The sequence below is a fragment of the Fukomys damarensis genome, unplaced genomic scaffold (assembly GCF_012274545.1).
Source record: "Fukomys damarensis isolate Sample0158 unplaced genomic scaffold, DMR_v1.0_HiC HiC_scaffold_6, whole genome shotgun sequence".
NCBI lineage: Eukaryota > Metazoa > Chordata > Mammalia > Rodentia > Bathyergidae > Fukomys > Fukomys damarensis.
The window spans coordinates 40,313,867-40,326,548 of NW_022900918.1; the positions used below are offsets into that span (position 1 = coordinate 40,313,867).

The following is a 12,682-nucleotide window of genomic DNA, read 5'->3' on the forward strand; positions in this document are numbered from 1 at the left end:
GACGCCGGCTGCTGGGTCGGTCGGGGCGCCGGGCCCTCCCCGCGGGGCCGCGCTAAGTTGTGCGTCGTTGTCAGCGGTTCGAGCCAAGTGCGATACCAGTGGTACCGGCCGAGGTGCCTTAACCGAGGATAAGTCTGGCATTCAGTAGCTCTTCTCCATGTTTGCCTTGTAATAGAAAGAATAGAAAGGTCCAGCCCCAGAGCTTTACGTTCGGACGTGTGGTTTTCATCAGACTTCTCTTCTTTTTGAGTACGTATCTCCGACTGAGATATTAAATTATACCCCACTGGATAGAAGTCATGATTGTCTCATCTGGTATCAGTATAATCCTACCCAAGACATCAACTGCTTAGTAATTATTAGCAGAGGCACCACTGAAAATACGGAGTTGAACAGGAGGAAGTCTCTGTTACAGGGAACTCAGCCCTGTAAGCGGGATAATCACACTGCCACCTGCACCCGGTGCCCGTGGATGTTAGCACCGTCCGCAGAGTAGGGAGCGATTGGCTGTAGGGGTTAAGAAAAACTTTCTCCCACCAGAGCTTGACCTAGACAGAAAAATAAGGAATTGCTCTAATTATTTCCTGTGTGCAGAGCAGTCTCCAGTGAGTCATGTCCATTATTTAGGCCAAGTCTAGCAGGACTCCTAGTTGTGTTTACTTTACCTCACCCTGGTAGTTAATAAAATACGTTTTGTCACGGAGCAGAAGCTACATTTATTAGCACACTGTTAGGTTTGATCTCAGCAGTATTTCCATACAGTGTTTCTCCTTTTACCTACGAGGAAATACATATTTAGAGAGGCCAAGCAAGCCGGCCGAAGCTACCTAGCCATTAGCAGGCCCCGCCCGGAAGAGGCCCCATTGCACTGAGCCGCACTGCTGCCCACCAATCCTTAATTTGGAATGAGGAAAGCAGAGTCGCTTCTGCACTCTGCGGATGGGTAACTCCTCAGGCACACGGAAGACTCCTTGCTTTCTGACTTAAGAGTGCGTCCTAGCCAAGTCGTCTGGGGCAGACGGTATGACCGACTTAGCGTAGTATAGAAAACTGTCACCTAACATGCTTCTCGGGCGCATGACTTCTGTGTCTGTGTTTTCATTAATCTAGAATTATTTCTCGGCGATTCTAACATCTTTATAGTTCTTGTTTGGTTCCTTCAGGAAATTCTGAGGTCCATGAACATGCTTTTCTGAGCAGGTCTAAAAAAGGCTTTAGTTCTTCTGATTAAGATTTTTTTTCTTTAAATGGTAGACTTCATAATACAGTACTACATTTATGTTACTGTTCCACAGGTCTTAAACTGTAAAACCAGGGACCTTGTGCTCAAATCCCTTGTGATGGTAGAAGTATTTTCAGGGTGTGAATTACATGTTTTTAGGAGCTGTCCTGAGACTCCAGCTACTCTGTAACATTGGTCTCATGTAAGAAAATAAACTTTCAAGTTTTGCCTGTCTAGATTATAGGTCAAATTTTTAAAGGTTACCCATTCATAAATTGTAAACTTCCTGAGTTTCGCTAGTCTGGATTCTAGAATCAGTATTTACATTTTCATTTTGTGTCTTTCTCCTCGTTGCTTACCATATTCTAACAGATATTTATAATACCCGGGAGTGATTGGTTCCCATAGTGATAATCTGTCATCCTTGGTTTTTTCCAAAGATGACCATATTGTCAGGTCTTCAATGTTTCAAGAAGGCAGAAAGTACAAAAATGTTTCTGAGTTGCTGCCTCGTGGTATCACTTGTGCTGTATCTGCTCCTGCCCATTTAAAGCACTCCCCTGAACCATCCGTGTGCCCTCCTGTCTCTGAGGGCAGTTGCTGTTCGTTTGTCCCGTGGGACTATTAACACGCACTTTTCGTTACCGACGGGTGTGCGTGTGCGTGAGTGGGGAAACGGAAACTCATTCCGTGGTGTCTCCAACACACTGAAGCAGCAGCCCGCATTTGCACATCAGCTGTGCGGCTGGTGCGGTAGCTGGACTCACCAGCGCTAGCAGAAAAGGAGGCGCATTGTGTGAGAAGGCTGAGTCCGGGCTCTGTGTCTTGGTGTGACTGAAAGGTGCAGATCTCCCTGAGTACTGGGTGAGCACGGAGGGTCCCGTTGTGCCTGCGACGTGGATGTCAGCAGTGACACGGGGACCTACATGTTGTGCTGTCGTAGGTCGCGCAGACTGTTCAGTGGTGAGTGGCTTTCACTTTCCAACAGACTTCTGAAATTATGAATTGAAAAACTTAAAGATCTTTAAAAATAATAGTACATTTATTAAGACTTCTTAATTGTCCTTGTAATTATGTAGTCACTAGTTAAATTGTTTTGGGGGATTCCATATATAATTTGAATATTGTAAGTCATTTGGATTTTTCAAACATCTTTTGGTTTGTAAAACATTAAATATATACTGCAACACAGTGCACTTTTGCAATTAAAACATTAGAATAATTATAATTTCATTTTTGTTGAAGCTCCAACATTTGTAAAATACATAACTTTTTTCTGTGATAGAATAATATATCTGCCTAGCTTGGTCTACTAGCTATCAGGGCAGTGATAATTGAAGTGCATATACTTCTGTAGTTTGGGTTTTAATTCTTGATGTAAGTTGCATCTTTATTTTAAAATCTTGGATAAAATATTATTGGGTAAAGAACCTTAAATATATATAATATATATATTTGTGTGTGTGTGTGTGTGTGTGTGTGTGTGTGTGTGTGTGTGTGTAAAATGTAATGCACAGAGGACTTCAAAAATTGTAGTATGTCATTCTTAATCTGGGTCCAGGGACCAGTTTCTGGGCAGAAAGGCAGTTAAAGTTATGGAGTTAGACTGTGTAAAACAGTGGTTCTCAAACTTTTTGGTCTTCGGACCCTTTTACATTTTAAGCACTTATTCACAGCCCCCAGAATTTATGTAGGTTATATAGATATTTATGACTAGAAAGTAAAGCTAGAAGTTTATAAAATACTAGTAATAAGCCCATTATATATTCATATACTTATCATTTTGTGTGAAGCAACTAATTGCAAAAATAAGATGGTGAAATAGTTTAACGTTTTTAAAAAGTAACTTTAGTATCTGCTTAATAGAATGGGCGGATTTTCATGTTTCCACATTCAGGCTCTTTTAAGGGAAGCCAGAAGCAAGGCAGGCACAGGCAAGGCTGTGTTTGCATGTGGAGGGTTGTCATGCCCCTGTTCCCTTCCAAATGATGGCCCTCGAAGTGGATGTGCCGGCCCGAGCCTGCCTGAGAAGCCTGCAGCCTGCAGATGCTGGGACAGTGCACTCCTCGCGGGACTGAATGGCGACACCCTCCATCGCTGTTTAGAGCATTTGTTCTACTTAGTTAAGTGGATGTTTGCAGAGGGCATTATGAAAAGTCAGATTTCTTAATGTCACCTCTGCCACCCCACTGCCATCAGAAAACTCGGCTGCCAGGGAGTGATTGGAAACTTCATTCCCTTTCCTGGAAATGTTGGGGACACACCTGAGTCTGAGTGACTAGTTTATCAGGTGTCTTTTTAAAAATTAAAATGTGACTCACTAAAAAAATGCAGCTATTTCAGTATATCTTAAGGCACAGCATAAGTCCCATTCTGTCACATGATGTGTGAAAAAGGTGGCTACTTGTTGGTTAAGATACAGTTAAATGAATAAGTTTTACTGCTGCTTCCCTGCTGTTCTTAAGTGAAGCTGGCTTTTCTTCCCTCCTTTACAGTGAGTTCGTGATGATAAAGAGTATGATATTCTTGCATGTTAATGCTACTGCCTTGACTCTCGCATTTTACCCATCCTTGCTTACGTACCATTAGTGCACAGGTCAAATGGTGAAAAGGTAAATATGTGTAGGACAGTGATCTTCTGGACCCCTTGAAAGGGCCTAGAGGAACTCCAGGAGTCTGCAGCTACCTCTTGAAAGCCATTGGCATAAGCTGAGCGCAAGACACACACCTGTAATCCCAGTGCTCAGGGAGGTTGAGTCAGGAAGATCACTGGTTGGAGCACAGCCTGTGCAGTTTAGCTACTTGGTAAGACCCTGTCTCAGAATAAAAAAAAGAGCTGAGGTTATCTCAGGGAGAAGGCCCAGCAGTCCATACTGCTCAACAGTTAATTTAAAAGAGGGCCCTAAAGTATATCAAGTGTAATTGCTCTGATTTTTATCTGCACCATCCTTGTCAAGCATGTATTTAGATTATGCAGAATACTTCCAGTTCCTGTGAATAGTTGTGCTAAGTGACTAAAAATAAGTGACATAGACAGCTGGCTGGTAGAAAGTAAGAGATTCTTAACCCTGACGTTATCCTTTGTCCTGCCTTTTTAAAGTTTGCTTGTTTTCACTTGGTTTCTGTAAGTGGTCAAGCCTGATGAAATCCAGGCTGATGATTAAGCATGTTGTGAAAGACAAATGCGTAAGGCTTTTATTTTCCTGTGCTGTACTTAAGGACAGTTGTGCCCTTTCTCTGGCTCAGTCTCCTCTGCAGCTGAGTGAGTTTGTATTGCACATGCCGAGTATGGAGTGGCTTGTGAGCCTCGGGAGAACAAGGCCTGGGGTCCCCGTATTTCCCTTTTGTAGTTCGTCTGTTGTTCCTGCAGTGAGGTTCTCATCACTGGTGTCTGCACATATGATTCGCAGCATTGTCTTTAGCCTTTAAGTAAACAGTAGGATGTGCTGGAATGAGCTGACTGCCAGTTGGGAAGAGGCTGGGAAACCACGCTGAGTCACTGCAGCGATGCAGACTGGGCCCGTTGTCTCCCATGGCGCCCCCAGGCGGACTCAGGGCTCAGCTTTAAGGGTAGCTATAACTTCAGTGTGGAGTTCTTTTTTTAAGTATCAATCTATACAATATGTACTTTTTCTGAAACTGGAACCACATGTGATCTGAGAGACCACATGGAGGGCACAGGTGAGCTGCTTCGTGGGGGTCAGGAGTGACTTGTTGAGCCAGCACCGCCGGCTGCCATGCTTGCAGTTACATGTCGTTCTCCCGGACACTTTGTACTGGTCACCGCACACCCACCATGGACTTCAATGGCCAGGAGTGAGCAGAAGGCTGGAGGCAACTGTGCCGCATCGGGCACCGTGACTCACGTCGAGGGCGTCAGGGTCTGAGTTTCTCACACTACATCAGGGTATTGCTGAGACCTGATGTTGATACTTCGGAACCATTCTTTTAAAAAGAGAACAGTCATGGTATCCAAGTTGTCTATTTTCTAAAGACTAGTCATGCTTTCAGTAGGGTAGTTCTTTTAGATTTAAAAGAACTTATTAGCACAGGTTTGCAAAACATGAAGTTCACATTCATCTTAACGAGTAGGTGCAGGTAGGTTTGAACACATCTTGATTCTTTCCCGTAGATTATTTCCTGAGAGCTGCTTCCCAACAGCAGCATAAATCAAACCGCTTCATGGAGAAGGCACAAAAAAAATTTCTGTACACAATTTTGTTTCAAATTTAAGACCAATATGTAGTATTTTAATACTGTAATACACAGTGACTTTTGGTGCTGTAATAAAATTTTAATCTACATATTATATATTGAGCCTCCAAATCAAACCCATGCTTTTTAAAAATGTATTTGCTTATGAGCTGTGCTTTTTCTTCACGATCAGCACAGTGCATACAAGGTGTCGGGGGGCAGGAGATGAGTTTGAGATGCCCAGGAAGCAGGGGGCACTGAGACAGGTGAGCCGAGGGGGTGCAGAGGAGGAGTGGGAGATGGGCAGCAGTTCCGGGAGAGAGTGGAGTAGTGGGCGCCACCTCTCCAGTGCTGGAGCAGGTGAACGGCCAGGACTGCTTTTGGCTCACAGTGGAGAGGTTTCCTCCAGAGTCTCGGCTCACAGCCTGGACCTGTGTCAAGACGGTACCCGATGGCACTGAGGACCTGGCCGAGGACACTGCTCCTTCCTGTGGCTGGGAAGCAGAGAGGAGATGTCCGGGCCACTGTCCCCGTGTCCTGCAGTGACCCAGCCTTCTCAGACTGGAGACCAAACCTTTCAGACAGAGGCCTGTGGGGAGCGAGTCTGATCCAGCTATAACCCTAACCTAAAAGGCAGTGGACGTGGCCTTGGGAAGTGCCTGCGGAGCAAGGCAGGAGAGAAACAGAGGTGCAGAATGTTGGGCCTTGGGGGGCTACAGGGGTGGAGTCACGGTGTGGGGGAGGCTGCGTGTGGTTCAGCAGCAGCTGAAGTGCACTTTTCAAGAGCTCACTCGTCACAGCCTCACGAAGTGGGTCAGCTGTTAACGAGGAGATGAGCCCCAGATGGATGGGTTTTAGATTGGACACAAGCCAGGAGTGTGCTGTACACCCACATTCCCAGCACCAGGAGGCTGAGGCAGGAGGATCGCCACAAGCTCAAGGTCAGCCTGAGCTACATAACTGTCTAAAAATCCCAACAAAATAAAGTAAATTTGACACATGAGATTGAGTCTGATATCACGGCACAGGCAAAATTGAGAAATAGAGATAAGTCAGGATTCATTTAAAATGTAGGTGAGTTAAAATTACATATTTAGTAATGACGTGCAAGGAGAATGGAAGGGGACAGGCTCTTGGTTGACACGTGTCTGCGTTCTTCATGGGGTAAGTCCTAGAGCTTTGACTGCGTTGTGCACGGGGTTTTAGACATGCCTTTCTCTCATTTGTGACGCTGTAAATGCGTGTCAGCGAGCAGCACTGATCCCCCCTGTCCCGTGACACACTGTGTCCCTGCTTTGCCACATAGGACTTGCGCCCTCCTCCTGCATGACTGCACCTGCACGTCATGCGCCCGGGAGCCCCAGAGCCCTCCGGGCGCCCCCTCTGCTCCACAGCATGTCAGCTGCAAGCCTGTTTTTTGCAGGTGTCAGACAGCACAGTGCAGAGGTGGCACACGAGGGCTGGGTCGGGCTTCTCGGCACATGGGCACCGCATCCAGGATTCGGCAAAGGAAAGACTGATTGTGAGCCACTTCCCGTTCGGCAAAACCCACTTGTGAGCGTCCCCTGGCCTTCCAGAGGTGGCTCACCAAGAGGTGTCTTTCTTTTCTGTGTAAACAGCATTGCTTAGAGGCACAGCTGCTGTCTCACCTACATCAGGTTTCCAGGGAAACAGTGCTGGAAGGTTAGCGGAGGTCATTCCCAATAGGGAAAGGACGGGTTTATTAACCCTCTGGTCTAGTTTGTTGCAAATTACTATGCTAGGAAACTCCAGCGTGCTGACTGGAGGAGCTCTGCAGTGCCGTTTTTAGAGTGTGTTTATTGTCGTTGAACATCTGGGTCTCGACAGATGGCTCGGGAATTGTGCTGTGCAGTTCGCACACTAAGTGTGCTGTGTCAGTTCTTCTCAGAGTGCCTTTGAAGTGCAGGTGTGATTCACTGCAGTGGCAGAAATCGCCAGCAGGTGCCCAGCGAAGGTTCAGTGTCTTAGTGGACCTCGCATCCCACCCTCCTAGGAGAGCCCTAGGAGAGGCCCACAGCACCCGGCAGCTTCCCTAACCCAGTGCTCCGCCTGAGCACCTGTGGCTCCCACCTCCCTGGAGAACAGCTGCCGTGCGACTGTGCTTTAAGGTGCACATGCAGGGCTGTTGCCTGGAACACTAGTTTTATTGCCTAGTCCTAGCCAGTATTAGACCCACACAAACACGCCGGCTTTTCTGCTTTTCTGGCGTGACATCCAAAACGTATATGCCCACTGCTGAGTATTCTCTCAGATCTGTCACCTGGCCCGTGTGTATCGGAAGCACCTGTAGCCTTTGGGGTTACTGGGTAGAGAGTAACCGACTCCTGGCCTCATAAATTTAATTTCAGTGTTGTACGGTAGGACGCAGTTGGAAATGACGTACGTAGGCTGGTAAAAGAAATAATTTTCAAATTTAATAGCTGAAAATTTTAACTAGTAGATTTAATAATTACAGGCATAAATATAAACTTTGAATTTTGAAGTGTGTCTCGTCGTGCATTTTGAGCTTTATGGTTCTAGTTGCAGTAGTGTTTGAATAAGAGCTTTGCCTCTGATGACCCAGGTCAGGCACTTCTTGCCGTACTGGAAGAACAGTCCTCAGTTCTGGAGGTGGCGGTGAGTCTGAGTTACTCAGCAGAGACGTTGCTGTTCCTTTGCTGCTGTATCGCCAAATAAATGACGTTTGAGTTACTTGTTTTTAGTATTTCTGGCTTAGCTATGAGAAAAACATGACCTTGACACTCCTGGTACAGAAATGTCTTAAAATGTTATCTGACCAGGTGTTGCAGTGCTGATACTGCATGTGAGCGTGCATGCGCACACACACACACACACACACACACACACACACACACAGGTGCGCGCACATGAACGATCCCAAACCTTTTAATCCTAGTCATTGCACCAAAATTGATTTTTATTTTGGTATATGAAGTTCGTGCCACTTCTCATATTTCCCTAACACAGCTTCTAGGCACAGCCGGAATCATTCACTATTTTCTCTTTAAACATCAGCAACGACAAATGTCGGAGGGGACCTCTAGGTGCCCAGATGCCTTGCGACTCCTCTGCCACGGAGGCAGATAAGCACTGAGCTGTTGCCAGGTGACAGTAGTGGATTCTAAAGTAATTCAGCACAGTAGGGCTATTACTTGGCTCCTGTAATGTAGTGCCTTTAATGTATTTTTGCCAGGTTTAATTTTCTTTTGGGGCCTGGGCCTGTACTTTAAACTCTATGCTTGCTCGTCTGCAGTAGCCATTGCTGTCGCTGGGTGGCAGTGTTGATTTCTTGGGGGCCAGAGCAGGTGCCTTGGTGTTGGTTTCTGCGTAGAAGTCATTTAAATAAGAATTCAAATTATTAAAGTCTAGGTTTTGTGAATTAATAGCAAAAAGCCAAATTTATTAAATCATCTAATTTCCTTAACACTCTGTTTCTTTTGTAGCTACTAAAATACCGTATTTATCTGCTTATAGCATCAGTATAATGTTTAAAATCAGTCATTAACAATTTGATATCTATTACAGTGTGAATAACTTCCTTATGGTCACTTTGTTAATGTGTAAAGGGAAGTTGGTATGGAGGGTCTTGTAAAGAAGCATGTGTGGATGAGCAGTGCATAAGGAAACTCAGGCTGTTTCAAGTTGACATTGTAAGACGACTGAAACTGGGAGGTATCTTTGGTAACTTCTTACTTTCTTTAAGTCATTTATACATTGTAACGAGCATTTTTGCTTCATGTATCTCAAGGCTCTGTGCATTCTCTGTCCTTGGAATTTCTGTGTGTTTGCATCACACTTGGCTCCGGTGTCTTATTATCGGGTCACAGTGTCTGTCACACTTACCCTAAGTACCCTCTCATCCCATCGTGGCAGTCTGTGTCCCTCAGCCCAGGTCTCGCCTGTCATCACGTCAGGGATCCGTGCTGACCCCCGCGGGGACTACGTGAAGATACCCAGTAGCTCAGGACTACTAGCCATCTCACCACATTCACTTTAAGTTGGACGTGAAAAGCAGCTCACTTTGTTAAACCTTTTACTTAAGTGTAATGTAGTTTTGGAATCCACCTGTGAAATATTATTTAAGGTTATGAAAAAAACTTCAGCTGCCAGGGAAGTATTTTTATTTTTTACCTTTGTTTAGTCGCAGTTTTTTCTACAATGTGGAAATTGAAATTAGCAGTAAGTTCTCATGAATTGGTCTTGCTAGAATAGAACCCCTTGCCACCTTTCCCTGGCTCAGCAGTAGATGTACCCTGAGCTTTGGAGTCACCTCTCTTTGCCTCCTGACTCTTCTCCCTGGGAGGAGGCCAACCCTTGTGGGCTCTCGAGTCTCCTTCTCTGCATAGTGAAACTGGGAGTGGTGTCAGCTTAGTTTCTGACCAGATCAGTGGGGTGCCTGAGTGTAAGCACTTGGCAGAAAATAAACACAGTAAGAAAAGTGAGTGGATTTAGGATAGCTTTATATTTCCTAAACGTAGCATTGGAACAGTAGATACAGTAGTCTGAGGACTGTTAACTGAAGAGTAAAGGAATTAAGCAGCATTGTCATGGGCAGAGTGATGTAGTCTTCCAAGAATCCTGAGTTTATTACATCGTGTATCTTACTTTGGAAGTATTAGCGTGTAATCATTGGTCTTCTCTGTCTTTCTCCAGGACACTTACGGAGAGCTATCATGGAAAAGTCCTGGATGCTGTGGAACTTCGTTGAGAGATGGCTAATAGCCTTGGCTTCGTGGTCTTGGGCTCTCTGTCGTATTTCTCTCCTACCATTAATAGTGACTTTTCATCTGTATGGAGGCATTATCTTACTTTTGTTAATATTCATATCAATAGCAGGCATTCTCTATAAATTCCAGGATGTATTGCTTTATTTCCCAGAACAGCCGTCGTCTTCGCGCCTCTATGTTCCCATGCCCACTGGTATTCCACACGAAAACATTTTCATTAGAACCAAAGACGGAGTGCGTCTGAATCTTATTTTGATAAGATACACTGGAGACAATTCACCCTATTCCCCAACTGTAATTTATTTTCACGGGAATGCGGGCAACATAGGTCACAGGTTACCAAATGCATTGCTTATGTTGGTCAACCTCAAAGTGAATCTGCTGCTGGTTGATTATCGAGGGTACGGAAAAAGTGAAGGAGAAGCGAGTGAAGAAGGACTCTACTTAGATTCAGAAGCCGTACTAGACTATGTGATGACCAGGCCTGACATCGATAAAACGAAAATTTTTCTTTTTGGCCGTTCCTTGGGAGGAGCGGTGGCTATTCATCTGGCTTCTGAAAATTCACATAGGATTTCAGCCATTATGGTGGAGAACACATTTTTAAGCATACCGCATATGGCCAGCACTTTATTTTCCTTCTTTCCAATGCGTTACCTTCCTTTATGGTGCTACAAAAATAAATTTTTGTCCTACAGAAAAATTTCTCAGTGCAGGATGCCTTCCCTCTTCATCTCCGGACTCTCTGACCAGTTAATTCCCCCCGTGATGATGAAGCAGCTGTCTGAGCTTTCCCCGTCTCGGACTAAGAGACTGGCCATTTTCCCAGACGGAACGCATAACGACACGTGGCAGTGCCAAGGCTACTTCACTGCGCTTGAACAGTTCATCAGAGAAGTCATCAAGAGCCACTGTCCTGAAGAAATGACGAAAGCGTCCTCCAGTGTCACGATTATATGACAGCTCTTTGACTAACGCACTGTATTTTAATTTGTGCAGAAGGATAAAGAAGGTTCCTTCCTAGAAGTGTGTTATGTCTTGTCTGAAAGTGACATTAAACTTAGAAGGGACCTCCGTGCTCCTTTATAATGATCCATATCATTTTTTACATTTGAGGAACTGTCATTCTTGGGGTTATTTCATACATTTTCATCAAAACTTTGAATGTGGGTATGTAGCCATAATTTTAGTTTAATATGTCAGTGTAATAGATTATTCAAAAGTTTCTTGTTGCTTAAATGGCATAATCTGTTACACTTAGGTTAATAGCTGGATGTTGAAGGCGATGTGTAAACAAGAAACCTTTGGTAAATTCGTAATTCCTTTAGTAAATATCGGGACAATCATGGTAAGCAAACTTAGTTCTGCAACTGTATTTTTCACCTTACAAGTTAAATGAAATGCATGATCGTATTTTATTCCTTGACTTATGCAATGCAACATTTTTACTGTAAATAGCACTGGTCATAGACCAATGTATATGGGTACCTGGGTTATATCTATTTTTATGTAAACTCTATTTTGGTTTTGGCAGGAAGTGAAATGAGGCCCGTGTGCAGGTTGTCTTTGAATTTTGTTCTGGTGAATGCTGAGATACAGCTTTTTCTTACAAATAAATGGGACCCTATTTTCCAATATAAATGTACCATGTTTTTTGTGAGATAGCCTGGATCATGGCAGGTACAAACTGAAACTTAGAATTTATTGCAGCTTTCTGTGCACATTTGGACTTTTTAACATTTGTAATTTTGCTGGCAAAGAGAATTTTAGCTGCTGTGAGTTTTGTAAGTCTACAGGTGAACTGCTAATAGTGGTCATAGTGAAAATCCGAATTTGCTTAAGACTTAAGTTAGGAAGACTTGTTACACGATTGTACATACTATCTTGGTAATTCTTACATTTAAGTCCTAGTACCTAGGGTATACCTAGTCCACCAAAGGCCAAGATAATACTTATTGGACTTTTTAAAGATAAGTAAAAGTTATAAATCAGAAGCAAGCAGTGTTCTTAGCTTAATGTTCCATTTGCTTTGAAATAGAATTTCATCAAAAGACAGCTTTAGAAAGTCTTACATTTTTATTTTTTAATTTTTTACATGTGAGAATGAAGGAAGTCTAGAGATTTTTGACACAACCTACGACCACATTTAACAATTAAATGGCTATAGGTGGGAAGTAGTATTTAGACACACAGAAAAGTGAGAAAAACCTTACAAAGAGCAGTTCTTTAAACCTTGCCAGATTTACCTTAATAAAATATGAGCTACAAGGTAGAATTGTGCCAAATTGTATCAAGCAGACTTCAAAACCTAGGTGTCACTGAGCTCTGCCTGAGGATGTCAGAGCTAACATGATATTGTAAGATTTTAGCTGTACTTGGTTGGCTTTCGGCAAGCAGCTAGAGCAGAAAAAGAGTCAATAATCTTGACCTTAATTTAAAACCTTGTGGAGATAGGGCTAGAAATACTTTTGCCAAATAGCATCTTTATTATTCACTTTATGCCAGTATTTAGAAAAAA

General features: G+C 43.8%; 1 protein-coding gene across 2 annotated transcripts; it reads left to right on the plus strand.

The window, feature by feature from the left end:
• Window positions 1-9,158: 9,158 nt before the first annotated feature.
• On the plus strand, window positions 9,159-12,350 carry Abhd13 (abhydrolase domain containing 13). 2 transcript variants are annotated; one of them, XM_033760970.1, is made up of 2 exons: window positions 9,159-9,547; window positions 10,091-12,350. In XM_033760970.1, exon 2 carries the CDS (start codon window positions 10,111-10,113, stop codon window positions 11,122-11,124), a length of 1,014 nt encoding a protein of 337 aa, XP_033616861.1. In that variant the 5' UTR covers window positions 9,159-9,547; window positions 10,091-10,110; the 3' UTR covers window positions 11,125-12,350. The 2 variants fall into 2 exon arrangements, with proteins under 2 accessions (XP_033616861.1, XP_010618282.1); XM_010619980.3 differs by lacking the exon at window positions 9,159-9,547 and adding an exon at window positions 9,598-9,616.
• The last annotated feature ends 332 nt before the right edge of the window (window positions 12,351-12,682 follow it).

What these genes read in the sequence shown, in the direction of transcription:
- Abhd13 (XM_033760970.1), top strand. Translation starts at nt 10,111, where the DNA reads ATGGAAAAGTCCTGGATGCTGTGGAACTTCGTTGAGAGATGGCTAATA.